Genomic DNA, 27,534 nt, shown 5'->3' with positions numbered 1-27,534 from the left:
TCAAGCCGTGTCCTCCCTCCCTACTGTGACTGTTGTGCCTCCATAGAGGCCCAGATAAGAAGGACAATGGGAAATAACCCCCCTGAAATACTCAGTTCCCAAGCGTATTTATTGCAGGGGGGCTGTTTGACTCCCTGCCTTCAATGGAGGGCTGGTTGCTCCTCTGGGCCTTTAGTAACACCAAGGCCAAGCCATGAGAAGATGGAACTGGGGGAAGGCTGAAGGGATGGTTCAGTCCAAACCTTGCCAACACTGATCTATGGAGCTGGGTGACACGAACATGGGGGAAAAGCTTCACTGTGCAGCATCCATGCCATCTTGTACCACCCAGGACACCAGGATGGAGGCAGGTTGAGGTCTATGGTCTACCATGGATCCTCCCATGCACCTCCCTCCTTTGCCAGGACCTCAGACATGTCCCAAGGGCCCAGGGCGAGCAGTGGGAAAACAGACTTAAAACATAATAGAGGGTCCAGCTTGGAAAGAGCAACTCTGAGGTGAGGCATTGCCACAAGGAAGGAGATGGCTCCCTCAGACACCACGGCTTGGTGCCATGATGGGCAAGGAGCACACCTTGAACTGGAAGCTGGGTGCAAGGCACCGCAGCCAGGCTAAAGATGGAGGGAAGGGGGGAAATTATCCCATTCCCACCATGGCGAAGGGATTTGTCTGGAGCTTAAAGGAAACGCTGGGATTCGTCGGAGGAGAAAAGGGAAAAAAAACCCGCCCGCCCGCTTGCTTGTCATTTTACGCTTCCTGCCCGCCCGCCTTGTTTATCGGCACCGCCCACCTCTCTTTGCCGCCTCAGTGGGCGGAGCTCCGCCCCGATCGACTCCAACGGCCGGAAGTGGCGGTTGTGAAGCCGCTCCGTCCGCCATCTTGGCAGTGGGTGCCTGACGTTGTCCGTGTCCCCGGCGCCATCTTTGGGGCTGGCAGCGGGGACGGCAGGAGCCCGAGCGGCGGCCCCGGCGGATCGAGGCGACGCGGCGGCGGCAGAGGCTGTCCCCTGGGGTTCGGTAAAGTCCCCGCTCGCCGGTAACTAGAGCCGTTCATAGACCGCAGGGGCTGGGGAATGGCCTCTCACCAGCACCGGGTCCTCTGCGCTCCCCTCGGAGGAAGCAGGCCGCGGCCCCCGGGCCCGGCGGGGTCGGCGGCCCAGGCCGCGGCCCTGAGCCCTCCACAACGGGGTGTCTGTAGGCAATGGAAGGGGGGTGCTGGGGCAGTTCGGGTTCTCCGTAGACAGCGGGAGGGGGAGGAGGCGTTCTCCCCGGCCTCGGCGCCGCGGGACTTTGGGGACGGGGAGTGCTTCCCCTGTGCTCGAGGTAGGCCCCAGGCCCCGCTCCCCCATTACAGGGCCGCAGCTCTCCTGTTCCCGACCCTGGCCCTCCCCTCCGCCGTTAGCCCTTCTGTAGGGCCTGGCTGTGCCCCTTCCGCCCCGTTCCGGTGGTCTCCCGGGAAACCGAATGCTTGGGCAGCCCCGGGAGGGTTCGGCTGTTCAGAGTTGAAGATCCCAGTGCAGGTGCTTTATATATGTATGCTTTTTTCAGTTAAACCCTTGTGCCTGCCTTCTGTAGCAATGCGTATAAGGGGCGTGCTGTAATGTAGTCATCCGACAAATTGCTCCACCGTTTCCTAAAGGAACTAATTGCCTTCAGGATCTGACTAACTCTGGATGCACCCGGTTGTCATCTTAATTTCTCCTTTAGGTTGCTTAAAAGAGCCCAGTTGGGTGACATTTGTTGTTGTTTGTTAAGAAGTGGATCCGAGAGGTTTCTGTTTTCTTACGTTCATGTTCATAATGCAAGTGAAAAGTGATTTTTGCTGTTGCAGGGATCAGTGTTGGGAGCTCATGGAGTGTTCCCAGAGCTGGTGTTCTGGGGTGGACGCTGAGATGGAGCTCTGGGCCATCCGTGCTTCTAATATAAACCACTGTGTTATTTGGTTGCTAAAAGAAGATCTCCTGAGGACAGGGGGTTTTGAAAGGGTATCAGAAGCACCACTGTGGCACCCGGGTGAATTTGGGCACACCTGAGAGTGCTCGAGCTGAACAGATAGGCTGGATTTCTTGCTGGATAGTGAGCTGTTCCAGGAGGAAAGCCAGTCTGGAGAAAACTTCCTCTTGCTGTCGCTTCTCAGCTCAAATGGCTGCTTCCAGGGGAAGTTGGTTCTTTTTGAGCTTTAATGCAACACTTGGGGAGGGAGGTGAATCATCACAGTAAATTGCTGCCAGGGCCTAGTATTGGTTTCAGCTAAAATACCCTTGTTCTTTCTCTATTTCTAAGTATCCCAAGTCTCACCCAGGAGCAGCTGCAGCAGCTTTAGCAGTCTCCTTAGTTTGGAATTGATTCCTGATGGCCATTGGGCCAACTAGGAGGAAAAGCTGATGGACAGAGAGAATAATAGAGAGCTACCCACTAAAAATACAGGAACGAAGGGGTTATGCATTAAGGGAAAGCCACCACATTAAAAATTGGTGCTATGTAAAAATGAGTTAGGGATTTGGGACCTGCAGGTACTGTTACACCTGCGTGTGCTGCTGTCATGCCTGGTGTCTGAGCAGGATGGAAGGAGCTTCCTTATGGACCACAATCTGTTAAAGCACCCACGGTTGCCTGGAGGAAGAGCAAAAACTTCAGCTGTGGGACATGAAAAGACCCCACACCATCCATGGCAAGCCGGGTACTTGTCTGGGGACACTGACTCCTTGCTGACATCTCCGTGCAGAGTGTGTAGCCATCTCCCTGGTGATGTGTTAACAGTGATGTTAGCAGCAGGAGGTTGATGTGTGTTCGAAGCTCTCATGTTGGCAGTGATGCTGTGACAGAGCCAGCGGGCTGGTGTTTCAGCTGGAAGAGGAGGTGAGTGGACTGCAAATGTGCCTGGGGAAATGGGAGCTATCAAAGAGATTGGCCATGGATATGGCTCATACTGGCATAGCCGTTGCAGTTGCAGCAGTGGTGGATTCTGGAGCATCTGGAGAAGACAGAGGAAGTTTACTTCATGAAAGCAATACTGCCAAAAGCCTTTTGATGCCAGAAATTAGAACAAATGCATCTGTTGTGTGGAACTTCTCAGTTGACCCCCAGCATACCTGGCACACTCCCTTGCAGTGTTGGGCAGGGACTTGCCTCAGCACTTCAGCAATGCTTGCAGACCATATGTCCTGGACCTGTGTGATGGTGCTGCTGGTAACCTGAAGCTTGGGAAGTACTTCTGGGTTTTTCTACTGTTTCTCGTGAATTTTTGCTCTGTGAAGGTGATGCATTGAGCTCAGATAGGCTTAGTTGTGCTTTAACAACTTTAGGCTTGGTTGTTCCTGTTCCAGCTTTGCCTACTGAGTGTGTGCTTGGTAGGAGAAACGACATGAATTTTTCCCATGGGATTCAAGACTCAACCTCATGCTGCTCTGAAGGAGCTCAGATATGAAAATACACTTTAACAGATAAAAAGAACTATTATAAAATTAATTACTGAAGATACTCTTTTTGAAGGCCAACTTACTAGAAGTTCATACAGATTGTAGCACTAGACTGTCGGTTCTCATCTCTAATGTGACTGTATGGCATTGTAGAAGAAACATTTTCCATGGCTTTGGAGAAAGCATAACACAAAAATACACATTTAACTGTTGATAACGTAGACCCTGAACCAGCTGCAGACAACCTGACAGTGATGGCCCACTGGAGATCTTTGGATACACTGCACCACCAGAAGTCCCTTTTTAGAAAGCAGCTCATTCCCCCTGGCTTTACTAAAACTTGTGCAGTAGGAAGTGTCCTACAAGAACCAAGTGACCAAATTAATGTGTGGCTTTCCCTTAATCCCTCACTGGCTTTCCAGCTCCTGACAACACCACTGAGCTTGTACACACAGTGCTAGGTTAAAACTAAGGATTTAGGACTTTGAGCACAGGAGCACTGAGAACAGGTTATCGGGCACTTAAGAGATTTCCTCCATCATACTGCTAAGGCCCATCAAATTCTTCAGGAACTCCAGCATTCAAACCATCTTCCACAGGATCACTTGAAGCAGGAAATTGCTGTTCAGTGAACCTTTCATTACCTTTTATGTGTTAAAGTGACTTTAAACCAGCAGAAGGTGGAGCGGCATCCTTCCCTGAGGCAGAATGGGGCTATTCTCAGTTCATTCCAGTAGTCACAAGTGTCTGGGAGCAGGATTCTTGCCCTGCAGGTGGAGGCCAGTGGAGAACTGTAGTTCTTAATCAACTGCTGCCATCAGGCCTTCTGGCTTTGCAGAGCATGTAGAAACTTTCAGCTCGAAGGTATTATTGTCACCCTTGGACTGGGAAATGGGTGAAACTGGTTTTTTTTTAGAGCTCAGATCTGATTGCTTTGTCTTGGCCACTCACTAGATCCTTGCTTTGAATAATCCCTTCTGCATCTGTATTCAGTTCAGGGTTATTCTTTGACAGCCAGTCAGCTCTTTCAGGAGCAGACTGATTTGCCTCTTTTAAGGAAGAATGTCCTCAATCAGATCCCTGAAGTGGCACATCTTCAAACAGAATTGCTCTAGTGAGGGGCAGTTGTGCCTTCCTGGTAGTAGTAACTCACACTACAACTCATGGCTCTGACTTTCAGAGATCACAATGAAAGATGATCCCGACTCTGGCAGAGGAAGCTGGGCCAATCCATCTGCTTTCACCTTTGCTTTCTTGGCTGGCAGCCTTGTGGTCTTTGCTCTGCAAGGCTCTTGAGTGCTGTCACCCTCACTCAGCACATGCCTGCAATCCATGTTTAGGCAGTATTTAACAGCTAGAGTTTACTAAAAGAAATGTAAAGAGTAGGATTGTTGAGTATTCTGCTTCTGCTTTGGACAAATAAGCTTTAGATTTACAGAGAGTGAGATGTTTTAGCAAGAGGTTGTTCTGCACTTTAGTTCCTGGTGCTCCTCCTTCCTTGTCATCCAACTTTTCCAGCAAACATGGGTGTTAAGCATCTTTATTATCTTTTAAGAGGTTAAAGGCACAAGGTAGAGCAGCAAGAGAGACTGTCCAAGTGAAATACTTCATACCTTATAACCAGAAAGTGCCCCTAGGTAGATGCAGTAATACTTCCTCATGCATTTGTTGGAGTGCAAAACCATCCTGTTCCCTACTTTCTCCTTGATCCAGGACAAAGGCAGGGCAGCAAGCTGGAGGGTCAGACCAGGGAGTAGGGCTGTTTCTTCAGTTCCAAGAATGACAAGCTTGTAAAACAAGCTACAGACTCTCCTTGTACATTTATCTTCCCTTGGTCAAAGGTAGACTTCATAGTACTTGTTGACACAAAAAATGCTGACCCCCACCCCTACTGCATCTGTAGTTCTTTTATTTTTCCTAAAGGAGTTCAAAATCTTTTCAAACAAAATCTTGGATAGATTTCGGGGGGACAGGGATGGGAAGGGTTTTAAAATTCTCATCAGCTTCCATGAGAGACCTGCTGAGTGCTCCAGAGTTACTCATTTTTACTCAGAGTTTCAGGGGTTAGTTCAGTTGATCTCTGCTTAGTGCTCAGGTTGTGTGTTAACTGCTCCAAGGTTAAAAAAAAGAAACCAAAAGAGGTTTGAAGTTAACCTTTTTTAAAATGAAAGGGTTTTTTTTTTTTGTTGTTTTTGTGTGTGTGGGTGGGAAATTTGGTGGTTTTCTCTTGTGTTTCTTTTAAAGTTTTGCTTTTTTTCCCATTCCTTAACCAAGATCCATTCACATTCTGAACAGCTCTTGAAGTCTGCTCAGGAATATAGAAGGCAGCAAGCAAAGTGCTGAGCTGCTCCAAGGGGATGTCTTTTCTCCCCCATGGTGGTGGATAAAGTAATGTTGCATTGTACAGGTGTCTCTCACTTCCTAGGGAAAAGAAATGCTTCTAGACTGTGAATTCCTTCCCATTTGTGTTTGAATGGCTCTGCTCAGCAAAGCAGTGGTCCTCAATTGCCATCTATTTCCTTGTTGGCTTGTGCAGACTCTAGAGTCGTGCTTGAAATCTCATTGAACTATCAATGGTATTTGGAACACGTTTGGAGAAAGGCTTCTTGGCAAAGCTCTCCATGAAGGAGCACCAGTAATTTTTAGCAGTAGATGCACAGGGATCTGTATGACACCAAGTCTGTTTTGGAAGGTGCTAAAGGTCAAAAGCAAATAGTCCCATCGATACTGAGGAAGGGAAGAAGCCCTTGCACTTAACCACTGCTCTTACTCCCTCTGTCAAGCGGTCAAAACCCAGTAACTAATATGAGAACCCAACTTTTGCTCTCTTTGTTTTAGATTTGGGAAAATTCCCTGCCAAAAAAAAAAAAAACATATCCTGGGAAATTCAGTAGTGTTTGTGTGAGAAAAAAGGTTCCAACCTTTTATTCTTAATTTGTAAGAACTATTTCATTCAGTTTTGTCCAAAAGGCTCAGAAGCACTTTGCACAGAAATGTGCAGCATTTTAATGAAAGGGGTCAGAATCACTTAAAATTGAACTTTATCTGGTCTGGTTGCAGGTTTTATGGCATTTAGTATCTTAAATAAGAATCACAGCATCTGACTTCACATTAAAAAAGAAAAAACAACAAATTGCTTGTAGCTAAATAAAATCAGTTCAGCTCTGGTGGCACAAAAAAAAAATCATCCCTGTTGAATTGGACCTAAGCCATCTTTCCAAGCTTCCCATGACCTTACACCAGTGGCTAATGATGGATATATGGATTAGGGAACGACATATGATGGCAAATTCATATTGTTTGCTCTGCTGTGAAAAGAAAGCAAATTCTTTCCTAAAACCAAAGGAATTCCAAATTGTTAGCATCATGCAGCCATGCCACTGGCCAAGTGAACATTTCCCTGCTTCCCAAAGCTTGTCATACCCTGACCTGCTGCCTTCCTGCTGGTGATTGATTGCAACTCGACGTGGCTGATGGGGGCTCAGAGCTGTTCTCCACTCGGATATCATACAACGTACTGTGCACGTGTGTGTGTGTTTCCACTGTATGCATGTACAGACCTATGCATCTTTGTGTGCTGGCCTCAGATCACTCCTGTTCCATATTTCTTTCTATAAAAAGCATCAGCCTCAAAGGCATAGTCATCAAAATGTTCTGTAGATCTTTGATTTTTGCCAGTTCCTTCCAAAGGAGAGACTTTGTTTGCATTCCTCTGTGGCAGATAGCCCCAAATTCACATTTTTCCTCTCACCTTTCCTGACTTTGTTACCCCTCACTCTTGCTGTGTGTATAAACCCGGATGTGTATGGATATACATATCTGTGGATTTATACACACAAAGTCTGTTTTTTGCTGTACAGGTCATAAAGATGGGGGAAGATTTTTGTGTTTTCTTAATAGGTGAAGAAATCTTGAAGACCCGAAATTGCAACTTTACTGCATTTTAAATTAAAAACCAAACCAAATTAAAATGGCAATTGCCCGGCTGTGGAAGATGGAGCCTCATTTTTGCAGCCACTTTGAATCACGAGTTCATCTTTAAATGCCCTGGGTTGTTTTTTGTTTTTGGTTTTTGGTTTTTTTTTCCTCTTTTTTTTTGTTTTTTCCTGTTTTGAAGAGCTAACTAACCCTGGCTGTCTCCAGTCTGACAGTATTCCAATGGACTTGCTTCCTCCATTAGTTGTAAGATGTTTAAAAGCACATCCTATGTTTGAATTGTGGATGAGAGGTTCCCTTGGCAATGTGAGGAGGAAAAGTCTTTCAACCCCTTTATTATTAATTCACGGATTCAGTGTTGGTTCGGCCTACAGGAGAAGTTAACTGGAAGTCTTTGAAGATCCGTATCTTTGCTGAAGTTGGCCAGGTATGTGAACAGGGAGATCTGTGGGGATGGGAATAGAAAGCTTACTGTGTCAGTTATATAAGAATTACTAGTTAACCATTGACTGATAACTCAAATGTATGACCACATTTTTAAGACTTGGGCTTCCAGCAGTAGTGTCTTGTGCTCTAAGGCATGTAGCTATTGCTAAGGACACAGAAATGCTTGCTGACAAAACCCATGAAGCTTCACTTAGTATTGGGATAGTTTTGTAATCAGCTGATTTCAAGATGTTGCCCCCTCCTAAGAGACTAATTTTATCAGCAGGAAGCAGCTGGAAAAATGCACATTCCTCCATTAATTTTCACTTGATGCCTTCCTTTAGGGTTACTTTTAAAAAGAAGATTTCACTGATCAAGCCAGTAGAAGATTTCAGTCCAAGAAAGTGAAGCCAGCTTCAGACTGGAAGACTGGAGGAAGTCCCTATTGAGTGAATCTGTAGAACCATACTAAGGCTTTGTCCATTATGTCTAACCAAGGAGATGACTGCTACTTCTATTTCTATTCCACGTGTAACAAGGTGTGTTTGGGATTCTTTTGCTTTGGGCTCGGTTTCTTTTTTCTTTGTAGTTTTAAGAGAGGAGGGGAAAGAGTGGGAAGAAACCCACAGACTCCTGTTAACTTAATAAGCAGTTAGTCTTGGCTGCCAGTTCTGAGATCATGGGTGTCTTTTTTAGGCTGTACTGTTTCATTTATCTTTTTGATTCCCTTTTGGCTCCAGGGAGACAGCTGCTCCTTCCGCCACTGCGAAGCTGCTCTGGGAAATGAAACAGTCTGCACACTCTGGCAAGAGGGTCGCTGTTTCAGGAATATCTGCAGGTTCAGACACATGGAAATCGATGTGAGTGTTTGCCTAAAGATATGTTCTCAAAATAAATGGCTGAAAGCAGTTTTCCATTGATGTAGGTGGACTGAATGTGCTTTTACATTGCTTTAAAATGATGCTGGGGGGCAGGAGAAAGTTGGGAAAGGAAAAGATCAATTTCTTACGCGTATCTCAGCATGAAATTGTTGTATTAGCTGCTGACATTATGCTCTTAAGAGGAAACAGCAACCACATTGATATGACTGCCTGAATGTGGTAGAGCAGGGTGGCAGCAATCAGCCTGCACTCACCTCCTGAGGGCTGGGCTTCATAGTGGCCCCTGGATTTGATCTGATGCCATTCTAACCTCTTGGGGTGTACAGGGTATGTAGAGAAAACATGGGAAGGAACCAAGGCTCTGAAGATAAACTTTGGTAGATTTAATTGAGCAATTGAAGACATTTTCCCCTCTGAATAATCCCAGTATTTCGCACGTTGTGTTATTTTATCCCATGTGAATTGATGTGTGAGAGTGCCTATCTGCTCAAACTGGGTAGGAAAGGTAGGTAATATGCTGTTGATACAGCTAAGCTTAGCTAAGGCTAAATTGTTATAGTGAAAGTACTTCTAGTGATAAATTGACCTTTGGAGTGATGTTTCAGCACTGCACAGCCTGCCTGTGATCCACTTGTGGTGGGAAATGTGTCTTTGCAAATCAGGGTGAGTGTCACCACGAGCTTTGCTTTCTTTTTGTCCTCAGAAGAAACGCAGTGAGATTCCTTGCTACTGGGAGAACCAGCCAGTGGGCTGCCAAAAATCCAACTGCGCTTTTCATCACACCAAAGGACGTTACGTTGATGGACTCTTCTTACCTCCGAGCAAAAGTGAGTTTCTTGGGTCCTTCTTGAAGGATTGAGTAGTTAATCTTGAGTATTGCTTACAAGTGGGTACAATGCCTATTGAACACATAAAGGAACTGCTAGTTTATGAGTGCAAGGAGGAGGCTGCAGTCAGGTGCTCAGCTAAACAGCATGTCATTCTGGTATTTAGTCTTATCTTTCATGTTCAGCTTCTCTGTGCTTTGTGGGATCTTTGCCTTTCAGGTTGCTTTCCCCTCATTTAATCCTTTCTGGGTGGTGGGGCTTGAGATCTGTGCATGACGAGAAACATTGCTCATAGTGTAACCTGGGTTGGGGAATAGGAAACTCTGAATCCAGTAGTGAGGTGGATTATCTGCCATATCTACACAGTGAATGCAACATTGGGGTCAAAGTTCTAAATGGCTGCATAAGAGCTGCTCTTCCTCTTCCTCTAGCTACACTTCCAAGTCCACCTGAGTCTGTGGAAGATGATGCTAAAATGCCTCAGATGTCACTGCAGCAAAACAAACTTTCTGTTCAGTCAAATCCCTCTCCCCAGCTGAGGGGGGTGATGAAAGTGGAAAACTCTGAAAATGTCCCAAGTCCTACACATCCCCCAGTTGTAATCAATGCTGCAGATGATGATGAAGATGATGATGGTGAGCATTTTTCCTCTTAAGTGAATGTGTAAATCACAGAATACCTGAATTGTGTAGTGGATCATGGACTGAAATGTCATTGGGTGAGCTGCATAAGCATGAGAAATCCCATCTAATCCCTATTCTGCAACTGAATAGGTTTATTTTTGCTTTTCAGACCAGCTTTCTGAAGAAGGGGATGACATTAAAATGGCCATCCAGCAACCAACAACAGAAACCCATAATGGATTGCGGATAATTTCCACTAGGAAATCCAGTGCTAATTCCAAGCAAGGTATCCCAACAGCTCTAATAGGGGGGATTGGAAGGAGAATTGTGCAGTAAACTTAAAAGTATGTTCTAAAACTGCATTAGAACACAGGGTCAGCAGTCAGGTATTCCCATGAGCTCATTCCTGTCTAATGATGTCACATGTACCTTGCTCAGACAGGTAAACTCCTCCTTGTTTACTTGTATAGAACAAAATAGAGCCACAGAGTGGAGTTGGAAAGCCTGCAAAGATGTCTTTCCAAGCAGTAGAAAGCTGTATCTAATGACAGAGGAATCTAATATGTAGATGGATTAAAATACTGCAAACTGTAGGTTTTACCCTGTAAGGTGGGAGGAGAAAGGTGCCAGTTCCTTACCAAAGTGCCATCTGTTGTATGGCTTTTTTTTTTTACTTGAGGGGAGTGTTGGCAGGGTTTATTCAAAACACTTTGGGCAGGTTCTGAGCTGGAGGCTCTGTGTGTGCCTTTCAGCCTCAGTTTCTCAGAGCCTCGTTTGTTTTTTCAGATGATAATTTGAATTTTGGAATAAAAACGCTTGAAGAAATCAAATTGAAGAAACTAAAGGAGAAAACAAAAAAACAAGGTGGTGAGTTAATAGCCCCTATTTCCTTCACTTCTGCCTTTTCTTATCCTTCTGATATTCCATGGATAGTTGGCTGTGCAGTAGGGAATACAACCCTTTGCAGTGTTGGGATCAGGATGGGAGATGATTGCAGCTGAGAGCTGCTTGAGGGCCAGAATTCCATGTTTAGCTGGAGGTCCTGTGCTACTTAGGCACGCAGCCTGTTTTCTTAAGCTCAGAGAGCTGGTATTCTAGGTTGTAAGTCTGAGGGCAAATCGGAGGCAAAATGCACTGGTCATTGTATGTTTGACAGGAATGAATAACTGATGGCTTTGCTCTTTGTGATAGTTCTGTTTGGTTGGATTCTTTTCCTAAGCATCCTTCTGTTTTGCTTGCTCTGATCCAGAAGGTCCTTCAGGAATTTCTGTTCATCCCCTCCAATCTCGGACTGTTCCTGTGCCGGAAAAGGAGAATGTGCGGACAGTAGTGAGAACTGTAACGCTGTCTGCAAAGCAAGGTAACAGTGAAGACTCATTGCCATTTCATGGCTTCTAAACCAAAAGCTTAACTAATAATGAAGATAATTCAGACACATTAGCCTGCTGGCTGAATTTTTCTCATTAAAACCATGCCTTTGTCCTTAAAGGAAAAGATTTAGCATTTGTAGGTGCTCAGTTGTGCTGCAGTAAAAGATCAAGAAGTGTTTTTAACAGCCTGACTTCAAGCCATAGCTAATCATACATTAGCACCATCCTACAGGCTCTCAAACGTGCTTAATTTGACTTCAGTCGAGAAGTTGAGTGAGATTTGTGAATGAGTGCATGTGTTGACAGAGTGTGACAGGATTGGTGCTGGGGTTAAGTGCAGAGAGAGAAGTTGATGTCAAAACAAGTGTCAGTGTGCAAATGAAGGGATAACTGGGGTTAAAATTGAAGGGAAGACCTCTAGAGGATGGTGTTATACAGGTAACCAGTTTCTGAAGCATTGAAGAGGCTGACAGTGACAGTTGCATACAGCAGTGATATGAGTGATATAAATGGTAGTGTTTAAATCCACACAAATACCTTTTAAAGGCAAAAAGGTGTAAAACTACAACTGGTAGCCATTCACTTGTGTTGTCTTGGCTACAAGAGTGTCTTTTGGGGACGTAGGCTAGAAAGACAATGCTTTTACTGGCTCCTGGTTTCTGTGTGCTAGACATTACCCTTTGTTTTAGGGGAGGAGCCTGTGATTCAGCTGAACATTGCTGAGAGACTGAGCAAACGGAAAGCCTCCACAGGTAAGAGCTTTTTGTGAGCTGTGGTTTTGTTGCCCTTATCTAAATGTGAGTGGGTTTGAGGGGTTTTATTTGCTGCGTGAAGGAGGAAAATACGTTTTGGAAGAGATCTGTACTGACTGCAGAAACGGCAAATTGTTTTAGCAACTGAGAGGCAAGTACAAGAAAATATACCTGGAAGAACTGAAATTTGTGGCTGGGTGTTCTCAAATCCTCCTCCAGATAAATGTTCCTGAAGTAAGTCTTGTTTCTTATCTCTTTGAAGCTGCTAAAAGTGTCATTCCACTGAAGCGCAACCTTGCTGAAAGGCTGGGGAAGAAGATAGACATGTTGGAGAATGCTGACAAAGCCCCCAAAAGAGGTACAGCCACTAACCTAACATCTGGATTTGATGCGCAGATTGTCTAGGTTAGGTTTTCTGTTTGTCCTTTCTTCTAATGGTTCTTTGTGTGTCTTGGTTGAGGGCTTGAGGTAGCCTGGAATCCCAGAGATGTCCTGTCTCATTTCAAAATGTGAACACAAAATTGAGGTTTATGCAGTCTCCCTGACTCTTTCTCTTCTGTCTTGTAGTTCAAGTCCCCAAGTCTCTGAAGGAGAGGCTAGGATTGCCCTCTGAACAGACCAGCACAGAGACAGGTAATAACTGGGTATTAAATAGGCCTTCCCCTTTTTTCATTCCATAAACTTTCAGACAGCCCTAAAAGGGAACTTAACTGATCTGCCTGATTCCTCTTGCTTGAGTGCTGAACCTGCCCTGCTGGCTGCTGTCAGAGATCTGGCTCTGGCTCTGTGTATGCTCTTCACTTGTGCCTCAAGGTTTCATGTTCCTGCTGCGAGCCATCAGAAGCTGCAGGATGCTTAAGCACAAGTGGAATAGAACCACTGCCAGGGGCAGAGGTTTGGGATGCTGACAGAGAAAGCCTGAGAAAGTAACAAAGTAAAATACACTGATGGGGCTTTGTGCCACAGCTCTCTGGATAGCACTGGTTTGCAGAAATACAGGTGGCTTAAAGGAGGAGAAGGTTATGCAGAATTATACTGTCTTAAAGGTGCATTCTTGGGAACACTCAAACCTGGTTTTCCTTAGTACTGTGACAAATGTGGGGGGGCTTTACGTCTTGTTGGACTCTCTTGAAATCTTGATGCTTTTCTTTGGTGATGCCAGAGAAGGCTGCTAAGCCGACAGGAGAGTTCCATGTGAAAACACTGGAAGAAATTCGCCTTGAGAGAGCTTCTCAGCGACGAGGAGAACCTCCAGCTAAAGCCCAGGCTGAAGGGCGTTGTAAAGCAGAAGATCCCAGCTCGGGGGCAAAACCTTCCCCTGCAGTTCGCATCAAAACTGTCTCAGGAGCCCTGGCTGAGAAAAACCAGAAGCGATTGGAAGAAGAGAAGCAAAAACCAGAAGAGCTTCCTCCCAAGACAAAAGCTGAGGGAGAGCCCAGGAAGCAGAGTGTGCTGGCTCCATCTGTGCCCAGCAGAGTGCCTCTGGCAGAGCCAGCAGGGAAAGCCAAGCCAGGGGAAGTGCGTATTAAAACCTTGGAGGAAATCAAGCAGGAGAAAGCTCTGCGACTGCAGCAGAGTGGAGAAAATGGGCCAGCTCCACCAGCACAACCCGAACCTGCCCCAACAGGGAGGAGATTGTTACGGATCACCAAGCTGATAGGTAATGGTTTGGTACCTGCTTCCCTTGTTAAGCAAATCCAGTTGGCTCAGCATTTGTGTTGCTTTTTCCTTCTGTGTATACTAAAGGATAAAAGAGTTAAGGCTACAGTGGTAAAAAAGTACTGGAATATTCCCATGAATTGCATACGTTTTCTGGATTTCCTACTGGAAACTTTGTTCATTGGGGAGCTTTGTAGTTGAATTCCTCTTGTCTGGGTTGGTTTTTTTTTCTGCTGTTTGTGATATGGGATCTTCCCTGTGCTGAATCCACATTTACCTTCCTCTTTGGTATGTGTTAACTTCTCGATATATGTGTTTGTGAACACATTAACATAATGTGAGGGCTGTTTTTTGTCCAAAATGACAGAGCATTAAAGATCTCATTGTTAAGATGATATAACCCCTGTAAAGAGATAATGTGATGGAGGCACATAAAGAGAGGTCCAGTGCTGCAGGGATTGTTTGCTGTAGCCTCTCCCTTTGTCCCGTTACTAGCCAGGAGGAAACGAACACGCCAGGGAGGCAAAGGGAACCAGGTTGCTTTACTTCTGCTGTTGATAAAATCATTACTGTTTTGTTCTTGTTTTAAAGCACCTGGAAGAGAAGAAAAGAAGGTGGTGGAATTGAGCAGACCTTCTCCCAAAGCTGTCTCTACACCTGCAGAGGTGAGTCCTTTGTGAAGACATATATATATTCATACCATTTGTGGTAAGTTTTGTTATATTTTGTTTGCACCTCACTGCATGCTCTTCCCACATTTGGTAAGTGCTGCAATGAAGCAGTCTGTTGCTTTCAGTCTGTTGCTTTCATAGCGTTTCCAGACAACACTGAGATCTTCAAGCTTTGAATTAATCTGCTTGCACCTGACAGTGCATAAGAAACCCAGTTAAGAGCAGATAAAATCTGTGATGTTAATGTGGAGGGAATGGTTTTGTTCAAGTTTCTCTCGCTTAAAAAGAATATAATAAATTACAGCTAGAGCCTTCTGCTCTGTTAAAGCAGCTTGCGGTGTTGGGAGTTGCAGGCTTTTGTATTCCCATAGCAAAGCAGCATGGATCTTGTTACAGGCGCATGATATGGAAAAAAGGTCAGATCTGAATGGTCATAACCTGCTCTGTTCCACATGGAGCCATTTCAGAGGGCTTGCCCTCACGTTTTCTTTTTGTCTTATTAGTCCACTGCTTTTTTTTCTTTCCAGCTCTCTGATCAGAGCACAGCTAATTCTAAAGTTCAAGTGAAGAACCTTGAAGAGATAATGAGGGAGAAGCGGCAACTGAAACACCACCAAGAAGAGAAGCCTCAGAAGGAAGCAGCTTCTGTGCCACCTTCTGTTGAAAAACCCATCAAGGACAAAACTCCACCATCAGGGAGCCCTGAAGCTTCAGGGTCGGTGCATCATTTTGTGAAGAAGACATTGGTGAAACCTCTGGAAGATGGGGTTGAAAGCCCAGGGAAAGAAGCTGCTGTATCACCAGGGAAACAGGCAGCTCCACTCCAGGAACGGAAAGCTAAGAGTAGGTGTTGAAACTGTAAAGAGTTCCTTTAGGTCTTGTTTTGAAAAAAGATGGCAGTTTTCATGTTGTAACTGACTCCTTTTTGCAACTTCTTTGCTCCTTTTTATGGCTTGCTGGTAAATAACAGTTTATTCTGTGGAAAGTACTGCTGGAAATCTGGGCAATGACAGTGTAATGTAGTGGCCAAATCTGTTTAACTAGAAGGATGATGGAACTGATTGGAGAGAACCTCTTGGTTATCTTTTTTTCTCCAGAGGCAGAGCAAGACTGATAAAGTTCTCCTTTTTCCTCTAGCCAAATCCAAGGCATGCCTGAAGGCTCCGGATGGGAAGACCACCTCTCCCACAAAGCATGCCTTGAAGCGTAAGGCAGCAGAGAGTCATCCCTCTGCCATGGCAGCTGTGAAGCCCTTGAGTGCCACTGGTGGTGACACAAAGGAGCCTCCAGCTAGAAAAGCAGCTGTGGTAAGGACAGTGTCTGAAGCAGTAGTGGGTCCCTGGTAAAATGTATGCCCAAGTTTTACCCTCCTTTTGGAGAATAGATGGAAAATTGGAGTGTTTCACAGCTCTGTTCCCTCTGAAATCCCAAAGCGGTCTGTCAAATGGTTGTAGTGCCATCCTGCTTTTTATTAGGTGAATAGCAGTGCTTCCATTAATACTCTGCTGGGATTCTCTGTGGTACAAAGGATTTTATCCATTAATGCTGTGTTCTTAAAGACACAGTCATTAGTAAACTTGAGTTTATCATAGAATAGTGGAATGCTTTGTGTTGGAAGGGACTTTAAAGCTCATCCAGTTCCAGTCCCCTGACACAGGCAGGGACACCTTCCACTAGAGCAGCTTGCTCCAAGCCCCATCCAATCTGACCTTGAACACTGCCAGGGATAGGGCAGCCACAGCTTCTTTGGGCACCCCGTGCAAGTGTTCATGATGTATACTGAGAGTGAATCCTAACTTCAGGAGTGCTTTTGGTTCAGCAATGCCAAGGGAGAAGCAGCAGAAGAGGAATCTACAAAGAAGTCTTTTACCTGTGTATCGTAAGAACTGTCTTGCTTCTTCCTAGGCCATTGTTCCTGCTTTGCCAGAGGACAGCCTCAGCTCCATACCGAGGGGAGAAAAACCCCAAACCAGGTAACAGCCACCACTTGTTCTTTTTCTTGATCATTTTTGTTTTTCACATGAAACATAAGGGTTTTTTCACATGTGGAAAAAGTGGAGGTTTGAGATAAGGAGTCCAAAGGAGCAATTAATCTGCAGCAATTGTCTAGCAGCCAGCAGGAATACTTAGACGCTTTCCTTCCAATGCTGGAGGTTGGTACAGCCTTTCAGTGAGTTTGTGGGGTTTCTGAGTGCCTCCAGAGGTCGACTTCTTAACCTTTTTACAATCAAATTAGTAAAGGTCTCTGGACACAAAATGAAACTTTCTTTGCCAGGTTCTGTATTCATGGAGAGATCCCCAGACAGAAAGATGTGTCTGCTGATACAGTCAGCCCTAAAAGTAGCCTTAGATTAATGGTGTAACCATGTGTAAAGTTGAGGTGTAGGAGGGATTAATGAAGTTTAAAGAGCTGGTTTGCAGAAACCACCTCTCTGGTTAAGTAATGCCATACACTGATTCACTCTCTCTTGTTCTTCAAGCCCTGAGCTGCACATGGGAAGCCAGGCAGGCTCTGGGGCACAGTCAGAGCTCTCAAGCTCAACTTCAACTTCGTCCCAAGTGGCAGTGAAGACGCGCCGGCTGAGCTCCACTGGGGCTGGGAAAGCACCTTTGTCTGTAGAAGATGACTTTGAGAAGCTGATTTGGGAAATCTCAGGAGGCAAACTAGAAGCAGAAATTGATCTGGACCCAGGGAAGGATGAGGACGACCTCCTCTTGGAACTGTCAGAGATGATCGACAGCTGAACTGCAGGATCTTAACATTAAAACAAACACACAAAAAAAAAGAAACTTAAGAAATTAAAACTATTTTTCTGCTGGATACCCAGAGGTGATGATCCTTTTTGTAGCTGAGGCTTTGCAATGAGTCTTAAAGCACAGTTCAACTGGTAGAAATGGGCAGTATCTGCACTCAGTTGTCCTACATTTCCCTGCTGGTCAGAGTCAAGGTCCTGTGCATCCATTCTGTGACTGTCAGTGGCTGCTGTCGACATTGGGAGGACAAAGCACTTGTTTCTTCTGGGACAGAGAGCTCCCCAGCTGCAGACTCTGGTGGTTGTGAACTGATGTACTGGTGCAGTGATGCTCTGAAGGCTTAAACCTGAAGCTTCTTCCTTCCTTCTTTCCCCCCTCCTCCTTGACAAACCTCAACGTTCAGCACCTTTCAAAGCCTTGGTAGTCTCATTTCTTGGACAATTGCTATCTAAAGCCTGGAGTTACTATGTCAACTCTTGAGTTTTATTTATGTATGTTATCATTTGGACTTTAATCTGTTAGGGTAACCTAATGCAAATATCGAGGTGGGAGGGAGCAGGATAATGAAGTGGTTTGGACCAAATGGGCTGCCAGGGGCAGTGGTTGGGCTCAGTCCATCCTTAGGGATGATAACGACACCGGTGTGAAAAGCAGCAGCTCTGCAGTGCAGCTCCACAACCCCCTCCTGCTTTGTTGTACTATACCAGTGCTGGGGGGGGGGACAGTGCATTTTGCTGATGTGAATCCTGGTAGGATTTTGGGGTGGGTTATCAGGATTCCTCTGCAGGAAACTGGTGAAGGAAGGATTGGTTTAAGTGCCTCTCTGTTCCAAGAATCACTCCCCAAACTGCTGGATCATCTGGGAAGTGGCGGCTGCTTGGACTCATGTTCAAGCGCTGTCGTGGCACCAACCCATAGGGGAGCATCTTCCTTGGAAGCTGGTACTGCTGCGGGACCAACCACATTGCTCCTGCCTGGGAATCCTCCCTCAGCCTCTGCCCCACCACCAAGGCTTGTGCTCCGGGTTGATGCAGGAACAGGAGCCAGGACAGGGCGTTGGAGTCTCCCTTTGTGACCCCTAAGACAATAGCTGAGACCGGGGTCTGTGCCCCCCAGTGCTCACTTTCCCTGGGATATAGATTTTCAGTTATTTCCTTAAGTTTTTGAAGGACTTCACTCTCTTCCTGCTCTCATGTGAAGCTGTTGGGGCCCTCAGGCGTTCACTGCAACCAGTTGTAAATACTTTCTCTTTGGAAGAAAACACTTGTGTGCTTTGATAATCCACTGTGATGTCTTCGTTCCAAGAAGAGGAAAAAGGTTGGAAACCAAAACTTCAGGAAGATGCTGTTGAGGTTCTGCAAGCGTTCACCCATCCCTTCCCCTGCTGAAGGATGGAGGGGCTGCAGCGAGGAGGAGCACGAGCGCTGGGTGAGGAAGGGTCTGGCCCCGGAGGTGGGGGTTGATGTACACCATGCTCTGTGTAAATATTTTATTCTCCCATTTTATATTTGTATTGTATTTAAGGCAGTGAATGACCCGCCGCCTCCACTCCACTTGCACTGTTCCACGCCAACAGCAGTTAACAGTGTTTTTAATAAACCTGCCATAGAAGCTGTGTCACTGAGTGCTCATGGGGCCCAAAGAGGCTATGGAGGGGGTGGCAGTGGGTCGGTGGGGGGTGATAAGGGGCTACGGTGGGGGTGAGGAAGCTACAGAGGGGGATATGGGGGTGACAAAGGGAGGCAACCCTTTAACCGGAGCAGTAGAGACGGCAGTCCTCCCGCCTTCCTAGAGCGGCCGGGTCCTCCAGCATCCCAGAGTTCCTTGCGCGGCGGCGGCTTCCTGCGGCGGCAGCGTGTGGCGGCGCGGGGAGCAGCCATGGCGTACCGCGGGCAGGGCCAGAAGGTGCAGAAGGTGATGGTGCAGCCCATCGTATCCTTCCTGCGGCCGCGGGGGCGAACGGGAGGGCGGGGGGGACCGGGTTATTGTGGCTGAGCCGAGTCCTTAACCCCTCGCTTCAGAACCTCATCTTCCGCTACCTGCAGAACGTGAGTACCGCGGCCCGTGTGGGGGGACGGTCGGGAGCGGGGCCGAGGCGGGGTCCGTTGGGGTGCGGGAGCAGAGCCGCTCGTTCCGGGCTCAGGCTCATACAAAGCTAAGGCGGAACAAGGCGTTTTATCCTGATGATGTTCTCCAGTGCTGGGCCTTCAAAAGTGCTTGCACACCGTAAAAACTGTGTGAGAGACACAGCTCCGAGCGCTGCGGTGGCTGTTGGGGGCCAGAATCACTTAATGCATAGAACAGAACTACTTGGGTGTGTTCATGTCCCTTTTGTTCCCTTCCTCCTCCATCACTTTGCAGAGGTCCAGGATCCAGGTGTGGCTTTATGAGCAGGTGAACATGCGGATAGAAGGCTGCATCATTGTGAGTATCGTAGTGTCCTCCTGGGCTTGTGTAGACTGGGGGTTATATCCTTCTTTTCATGTTCATCAAACTATTAGTGTCAGGAAAAAGGAGTGTTGGGGGGATAGAAACGCTTCATGTCTCTCCAGTGAATAGTCTTAGTGGTCAGGTCAGCACAGGTAATGGTTTGTATCCTTGTTGTTGAAATTTAGACCAGGGGCCTCAGCTCCCTGCCTGTTTTATCCCTCATTTTTAGGGCTTTGATGAATACATGAACTTGGTGCTGGATGATGCAGAGGAGATTCACTCCAAAACAAAGTCCAGGAAGCAGCTGGGTAAGCCCATGGGGGTGACCTGGAGCCTGAGCTTCCCTTCAGCCACACTCCAGAGCACAAAACACACATCTGGGAGGTTGAGTTTGGGGTACAGGGAGCAGACAGTGGCCAGGGCTTGGTTCCTGGGCTGCTGGTTTTGGTTGAGAACCTGTCTCTGCCCCAGACCTGCTCTTGTCTTTCCAAAGTGACAGCACTGGGGCTGCATAGGCAGCTTCTCGCACCTTGGGAGCTTGCTGTGGTGCCACCAAATCAAAGCTGGGAACCACCGGAGTGGTAGTATTTAATCCTCCCTGACGAGCACAAGCAGCAGTGTGGGATGAGCAGCAAGTCCAGGCTCTTGGTGGGGACAAAGCTGCTGCTCAGACACCCAGGGCAGGAGGGGAGGTTGTGTCTGATGTGCTACAGTGTGAATTGGGTCTGTGGGGGTGCTCACACCCAGCAGTGCAGCTGTGTGGGGCTCTCTTTCTGATCAGAACCTGGTCTCTTGTTGTGGAGGGGACCTCTCGCAGTCACCTTGGCTGGTGTGAAATGGCTTTTGGAAGGTATGAGGTTATTGGCAGAGTTTGTCTCATTTCCTTTCTCTGTGTTGCAGGTCGGATCATGTTAAAAGGGGACAATATCACCCTGCTGCAAAGCGTTTCTAACTAGGATGTGTTGTTCTTCACTTAGAACAACGGTTCTGGTGCTTCAGAGGGAATAAAGAGCTGGTGGGAGCAGGACCAGCTCATAGAGAGGGCGTTCTGTGTAGCTGGGGTCACTGGCAGGGCTGAAACCTGCCCCTTCCCTTGTGTCAGTGATTTGGGTTTTATAGTTTGAAACAGCGATGATGTGTGTCACAAATAAACATTTTTCACAGTAACTGTAAAAGGAAATCTGGTGGTTTTCTGCCTCAGGCCCTCCCCTGAGGAGAGAAGGGGGAGAAATGTACTCAGGGTGATACTTCACTATGGATCCGTGATAGATGTTTGTGTGTTCTGGGATGTTCCAGCTGTGTTGGAACAAAGTGGGCTCCTTTATGAGTGATGTGTGGTCTTGCAGCTGACATAGAGCTCTAGTGAGGGTCTTGGGGCTAGGCTATAGGAATGCACCATTCCTAAGCTTCACTGGTAGGCAAGCTCCTAAGATCACTCGTGTCTTCAAGTCGGGGCAGCTGCTTTGGATTAAATCTCTCTTGCTTCTTTGGGCAGTCTCTTGATTAAATAAGTTGGGATATCAGATGTATCAGTTGGGTTTTATCATGTTGGTTTATTTTCATCACCCATTTGAGGATCTGGTGGCTCTGTTTAAGGCCCCACAGGAGCTGAATTGCTTATCACATGGAACAAAGTGATATTCCCTCACTTATGTGGGACTCTTGCTTTTCTGATGGAAAGAGAGAAAAGGAAGGGTTTGGCTGTAATTGTTCCTCAGGGACTAAGGTGGCTGGGGTGGTGATACATTAATCCTGCCATAGAAGCTGCACCAGGTACCATATAATAAGCTTTTGGTATTCCAAAACTTAAACTTGTGGATCACCTTAAACCTGAAAACTGAACACTGCCAGGGATGGGGCAGCCACAGCTTCTCTGGGCACCCTGTGCCAGCGCCTCAGCACCCTCACAGGGAAGAGCTTCTGCCTAAGAGCTCAGCTCAGTCTCCCCTCGGGCAGGTTCAAGCCATTGCCCTTGGCCTGTCCCTACAGGCCCTTGTCCCAAGCCCCTCTCCAGGTTTCCTGCAGCCCCTTTAGGCACTGGAGCTGCTCTAAGGTCTCCCTTTAAGGAGCCTTCTCCAGCTGAACCAGGCCAGCTTTCTCAGCCTGTCCTTTGAAGTAATTATTGTTCTTTCCAAATGTAACTTTACAAACAGTGTATGTTTAGAAGAAGCTTATTTAATGGCCTGGGTTGCATCATGTCACTTGGCTCCACTTTTAATCCAGGGCCACTGGAATAACACTGGCTCAGAGCCTGTGCGGCTCCGTCCTCCTTCCGCCTCACACGTGGCTGGCGAGCGGCTGCTCCTTGGAGAAGAGCTGGATGTGAGGAGCAGAACCTGGTTCTTATCAGCAGCGCTGCTGCCAGCTCCAGATTGTGCACTTGGAGTCACCCTAATGCCTCCTAAAGCTCCTCTGCTCCGTGATAGCATCGAATTAGCGCCAGCGAACACCAATATTGGAGGAGGTTGATGATGGGAGGAAGGAAGCTCAGGGGTAATCAGCTCTGAAGCATCTCATGATAAGGTACCAAAATGGGCTGTAATTACGTGCGTGGGGGAGTTGCAGAAGGAAAGGAGAAGCTCCCCAGCAGGAAGCCATGAAAACGGCACAGAGCCTGCAGGAGAGTCCAGGAGGAAACACAGCCCCATTGTTTGAGGAGCTCTTGGCACTCGAGTGCTGTGGTCCAAGAACACAGCTTCCAGGCATTACCAGCCCAGCGACGGGCCACAAAAACAATTCCAAACTGGCTTCCCAAGAAGCACTTGTCTGTCCTCATAAAACCACACCACTGACTCATCTAAACGCTTGCTGGTTTGTTTTTAACCCCGAATCCTTCCAGCCTCCTGAGTGTTTCCAAGCTGCAGGGAGCAGGAAGGTAACGTCTGGAGGGAGCTGCCTGGAGCTGTGCACTGCCAGAGAGACTCTCCCTGCAGAAGAGTGCGGTAGACAGAAGAGGGTGCTGCGGCCTCGGCCACCTCCCTGCCCCTGCAGCCGAGTGTCACAAGAACACTGAGTTCCCGCAGCATTCAAGCAGCTTTCCTGGCTCCCAAACAACCTGGAAGAGAAGCAGAGCGGTGCGGGGCTGCCCTCCGATGGGTGACGGGGTGCCCGGAGCTCCTGGGCTTCCTGCTGCGGAGGGGGATGAGCAGTAGAAGGTTCTGGTTTTGGCCCTGAGGAGGAGCAAGGTAGAGTGAGTGCTTACAGCTGGGCTCTGGGCTTGGAGAACTCCCCTTGCTTGGCTTTGCTGCTGCCTTGGTGGTTGCTTTTGCAGGCGATCCTTGGTCTTGGATCCATCCCCTCTGTGCAGGGGAGGGCGATGGGTTCAAGGTTCCGTTTGAAGATGCCTTGAGGTGGGATTATGAGGAGTGCACCAGTGCTGGGTTGTGGTGCTAATCCCACGCTGGAGTGTTCCTGCATCTCTAGGTTTGGAGGAGAAAAGTTCCTTGGGAGGATCTGTCAGCTCCCCAAATCCAGCTTGGATAGCATCCCACTGCACCCCAAATGGCTGTTTGCTAGGAGCAGAGCTCTCTCTTTGTTAAAAACAAGTGATTGAGACCTGCTTCTGTGCAAATGCTGGCACAGAGTGTGTAAGACAGAGCTGGTGCTCCAGTTGGAGAGCATTGGGGCAGGTGAGAGCGCACTCACAACCAGCTGGGGCTCCGCAGTGTCTGAGGTTTCTCCTTCAGAGGTGACCCCACCTTTAACCAGCCCTGGAAGATGCTGTGAGTAAATGTTTGTGCCTTTTCCCTGCCTGTGGCTATGGGGTTCTGGGAAAAAAGGCTGCAGTTCTTCCCTTCTGCACTGGGAATTGCTTGTCCTGGCCCAGCCCCATCCTTCTCCGTGCTTGTGAAAGAGTCCCCTGAGGAGCAGGCACATTGGTCCTGCCTTTCTGGAGGGGAGCATCAGCTCTGTGGTTCTTTTGTAGGATATCGTGATTTATGGGATGGTTTTATGTGTGTTTGAAGTTCAGTTTGAACCTAGATCCCAGAGCCAGCCGCCTGCCTGCAGGTTGGTGCCTTTCCTGGCTCTTAAAAGGCATCGCTGCACCTTTGCTCAGGGATGCAGGGCATGGCCTGTGCTGGCAGGAGCATCACAAACAGGAGCAGACACCTTGTGTCCGTGGCGACTTGCTGAGCTTGGGCTACCATCAGCATTTAGTGTGTTTGCAGGCCTGTGCCTTGTGCAATAAGGTGGGATGTGTGGTTGTACAAGGGGAAAATCACCTTTCCTATGCCCTGCCACCCTCCTTGAGCCCTTCTCACCACCTCCTGCTTTAGTGCACGTTATCAGGGAACTTATTTCAAGTGCTGGTATGTTTTAAGGCTTGTGTGCCTAAAAATAATAGCATCAAACAGACAACAGTGGAAGGTCAAGGACTTGAATGCTTTAGAAGCCCTCCCCTTAGGGCACCATCGGAACATGGAAAACCCGTGTGGAGGCAGAGGCAGGAGCTGGGATGCACTGTGCTGCTTTCCCCTATTCCCTCCCTGTTCTTACGCTGGCAATGGAGCCGTTTGGGATTGTTTTCACCATGTCCATGGGCAATAAAGCCGAGCCCTGCTTTGGCTGTGAGTGGGCTGGTACCAGGAGCAGCGGGATGCCAGGAGCAGAGGGGCTGTGGCCACGAACTGGCTCCAGCAGGTTCTGTTGCTGGCAATGCCCCAGTCCCGTCTCCATTGGCAGCCCACACACAAGGTGCCCAGCATGGCACCCCCCCCCCCGTGGGGCCTTTTCACATTCAGACCCACCAGGGGCATCATTGCTATTGTTTGGAACATCGCTTGGAAAAACGGAGCTCCGGGCGCCGTGCCTGCCCTCGGCGGGGACACTGCCACACTCGCAGCTCAGCCTGCCCCCCGCGCCGCTGCCTCGCATACCAGGGCCTTCAGTGTGGGGCTGGACCGGCCGCACTGCCTCTTTCCGTGCCCCTCATCCTCACCTGGGCTTTATTCCCCTATTTCCCATGCATTTCCAAGCTGTCGCGTCAACCCCGTCACCCCAAAGACATCCCTGTTCCCCGTGGTTTTCCTGGGCCTCCAGCTGTGATGTTTAAGCCTGATTTCCCCCCACACACACACTTGTCTTTGGGATGTGTTTGTACGCATCACAGTTCTCTGGGCTTGTTCTGAATGATACCGGTCTGTCTGCAGTGGGAAATAGAGATTGATGTTTAACAGCTCTGCTCCGTGGGGCAGGATCTGGGGTCTGGATGGGCTGGGATACAGCTCCAGGTTTGGACAGCTTGTTTGACTATATGTATTAAGAACCAGGATGCTCAGGTCCTGTTCTAGGATGTGCCTGCCTCACTAGAATAGGTGCCTGAAGGCTTTGCCTTCCTGCAAGGACCAGAGCTTCCAAAGCAGACTGCCCTTTCCTGTGCATCCAGCCCTGATCTCAGCTGCTGCTTTGCCTTATCTGCCGTTCTCCAGCCTCTTGTCTGTGAAATAGGAGCAATATCTAACAGTCCCTGGGGGGGCTGATGGCTGATGGCGTGGTGCGATGCCCTCAGCTGAGTGGAACAGCGCTGCGTGCTGCCTCCCTGCCGCTCCTGCTGCCAGCAATCTGGTCCATCCATAAAGCTGACTTTGCCAGGGATGTTTCTCTTCTGCTCCCTGTTGGGGGGGTTAAGAGTTAAGGAGACTCAGGAGGTTGCTTTTCACTTTGTAAACTGAGCTAAGAGGGAGCCAGGTCCAGGAGAGGGATGGTTAAAGGGTTGTTTGGCTGTGTTTTATACACGAAGATGCTGCAGAATCAAGGGCAGCTTTGCCCTGGCCATGCTCTGTGTCAGCACCAGCAGCCCTGGGCTGCCCTTGGGGCCCCTCTGCCCCATGCAGGTGTTGGGGGGGGACAGGAGCAGCGCCAACGGGAGCCACGCTTTGGTGGAGCCGGGTTCGTGCAGCAGGTACCAGCATCCGCTCTCGAGAGGGCTTTGTTGTGAGCCGGGGCGCAGGGTTCGGAGCCCATCCCTTTATCGTACATCAACAACACAGCCAATATTCACAGCGAGGAAGTGAGATAAGATCCGAGGCCAAGGTGGGCTCCGAACGGGGTGCGTGAGACAAGCACAAGTCTGGGGGGGAGAGGGAAAGGGGGGCTGCGGTAGGAGTGCTTTATCTGAGAGGAAACGGTGCTGTTCAAGGGGGGGCCGTGTCCCTGTGTGCCTCTACATGTGTGTGTGCACGGGGCGCTTGCCAGGAGCATGAAAGAGCCCCCGGAGCGGGACGAGCTTCCTGTGCGCACCCAGGCTGGGGCTGGAGGCTCCAAGGGTCCCCAGGGATCCAGGGAGCAGCTCCTAGAGCCAGGGGATGGATGGGTGCCCTTGGGGCAGGCTCCTCAAGGGAGGAGCATCCCCTTGCTCCATCAGGGCAGGCAGTGCTGCGGTGCCATGATCCAGCATCTCTTATCTCACCTTCTTTTATTCCCAAACAGCTTCCATTGATCCCCAAACAAATCCCTCGCTGCTTTGTCTGGAAATTAACCTTGGATGCATTTGCGAGGCAAGGTCCATCCTCATCTTCTGATTAGAAGCAGTGGGAATTCCCAACCAAAGAGGCCCAGGTTGATGTTATACCTCTTATCAGCTGCAGTTCTTCCCTCTCTTTGAAAGCCCCAAGCTTGGTGTTTGCTCTTGCAAAGCTGAGCTTGGTCTGGGGCTACCAACAGCCTGAGATGGGCTTTTCCCCCTCGGAGGGTACCCAGGGAGCACTGAGGTGCATTGATTTGGGCGGTGGAGGCTTCCTCCCCTTCCCGGCTGCTGTGAGCAGCCTCATGCTGGAAGAGCATCCCTGGGGAGAGCATATCTCTTCCCTGCTCCATCAATCTCCCAGCCCACCTCCGGCACCGGAGGGCTCAGCTGTGGGCTGGGAATGGCTCCTGGCTCCTTCTCCCTCCCCCCAGCCTTTGCATAGCACCCACATTGATTTTACATAGGAAGGAGCTATGCAAAAGAAGCTCCTGGGCTTGGGGTGCTGCACAAACAGCAAAGGGAGGACCCCAGGGCTGTGGCATCATTGGTACCGAGTCCCTTTTCCTTGGTACTGATGGAGAAGTGGGGCTCTGCTATGGAGATTTCCTTGTCCTGTGTGCATGGGGAATGTCAGTGTTGAGGGGATGCTGGGTGGCGAGAGGAGGAAAGGGAAACATAGGAATGGTGCCAAGTGGCCATGGGGCAGCTCCTATGGATCCAGAGAGGGGAACAGCAACCAAAGCCCCATCCAGCAGCAGATGTGGCTTCAGCTCCCATCATGAAAGCAGGGTGGGTTTATCCCCCTCACCCTGGTTTGCTGGGGGGGCTGCAGGGAGAAAACCCTCCCTGCTCTCACCCCATCTCCGTTGGGTGCAAAGGGGGGGTCTCTGCTTGCTCCCATGGCCCAGCAGGGTGCTGGGGCAGGAACCATGGAAGCTCATTCTTTAGTGTCCCACACACAGCGCCGGGCTGGCCCTCGGGAAGCCTCCATCCACTGCAGCGAAAGCAAACAATGGGATCCCCAGAGACAACAATGCCCCATTGTCCTTTGAAGCCAGAACAATGAAACAATGGACCCCAGTCTGCTCCCTTTATTCCCAGGCATCCCCCCCTTCTCCCCCCCCCTCCCCAGCCCTATCCTGCAGCCCCGGGAGCTCACACCATCCCTAAGGACCCTCATCCCACTGCATCGCTCCCATCCCTGCATCCCAGGGTGAGCCTTGGGGTTCCTCGTGGCCTCCCCACCCTGAGATGATGATGAGGAGGAGGAGGAGGAGGTTTCTTGCAGGCTTTGATCCCCCAGTGGGAAGGGATGGGCAAG

General features: G+C 48.6%; 3 protein-coding genes across 12 annotated transcripts in view; all 3 read left to right on the top strand.

The window, feature by feature from the left end:
- Positions 1–846: 846 nt before the first annotated feature.
- On the top strand, positions 847–17,335 carry ZC3H11A (zinc finger CCCH-type containing 11A). 6 transcript variants are annotated; one of them, XM_061362944.1, is made up of 18 exons: positions 847–1,016; positions 7,729–7,781; positions 8,125–8,319; positions 8,521–8,640; positions 9,365–9,488; positions 9,920–10,123; positions 10,281–10,397; positions 10,898–10,978; positions 11,361–11,471; positions 12,171–12,233; positions 12,496–12,591; positions 12,801–12,866; positions 13,396–13,893; positions 14,484–14,557; positions 15,091–15,406; positions 15,701–15,870; positions 16,469–16,536; positions 17,044–17,335. In XM_061362944.1, the coding sequence occupies exons 3-18, from the start codon at positions 8,266–8,268 to the stop codon at positions 17,306–17,308; spliced, it is 2,427 nt and encodes an 808-aa protein (XP_061218928.1). In that variant the 5' UTR covers positions 847–1,016; positions 7,729–7,781; positions 8,125–8,265; the 3' UTR covers positions 17,309–17,335. The 6 variants fall into 6 exon arrangements, with proteins under 6 accessions (XP_061218928.1, XP_061218927.1, XP_061218931.1 ...); XM_061362943.1 differs by having other exon boundaries at positions 847–1,035; XM_061362947.1 differs by lacking the exon at positions 847–1,016 and having other exon boundaries at positions 5,380–7,781; positions 10,898–10,975; positions 11,364–11,471.
- Positions 17,336–19,076: 1,741 nt separating this feature from the next.
- On the top strand, positions 19,077–20,914 carry SNRPE (small nuclear ribonucleoprotein polypeptide E). Of its 2 annotated transcripts, XM_061363168.1 has the most exons (5): positions 19,092–19,249; positions 19,339–19,365; positions 19,679–19,741; positions 19,977–20,055; positions 20,648–20,914. In XM_061363168.1, exons 1-5 carry the CDS (start codon positions 19,196–19,198, stop codon positions 20,701–20,703), a joined length of 279 nt encoding a protein of 92 aa, XP_061219152.1. In that variant the 5' UTR covers positions 19,092–19,195; the 3' UTR covers positions 20,704–20,914. The 2 variants fall into 2 exon arrangements, with proteins under 2 accessions (XP_061219153.1, XP_061219152.1); XM_061363169.1 differs by lacking the exon at positions 19,339–19,365 and having other exon boundaries at positions 19,077–19,231.
- Positions 20,915–21,833: 919 nt separating this feature from the next.
- The window catches only part of SOX13 (SRY-box transcription factor 13), a 32,853-nt gene continuing 27,152 nt past the window's right edge, over positions 21,834–27,534 (top strand). For 3 of the 4 annotated variants that reach the window (XM_061362942.1, XM_061362941.1, XM_061362937.1), the window contains exon 1: positions 21,834–22,932. The gene's annotated coding sequence lies outside the window, so the exon portion shown is untranslated. The remainder of the gene's footprint in view (positions 22,933–27,534) is intronic. The other variant, XM_061362940.1, reaches the window with a different exon arrangement.

Source organism: Neopsephotus bourkii, unplaced genomic scaffold (assembly GCF_033783945.1).
Source record: "Neopsephotus bourkii isolate Nb327-2 ecotype Australia unplaced genomic scaffold, CSIRO-AGI_Nbou_v1 NB_1139, whole genome shotgun sequence".
Taxonomy (NCBI): Eukaryota; Metazoa; Chordata; class Aves; order Psittaciformes; family Psittacidae; genus Neopsephotus; species Neopsephotus bourkii.
The sequence above is the reverse complement of the archived record's forward strand: the minus strand, read 5'-3'. Positions and strand labels throughout refer to the sequence as shown.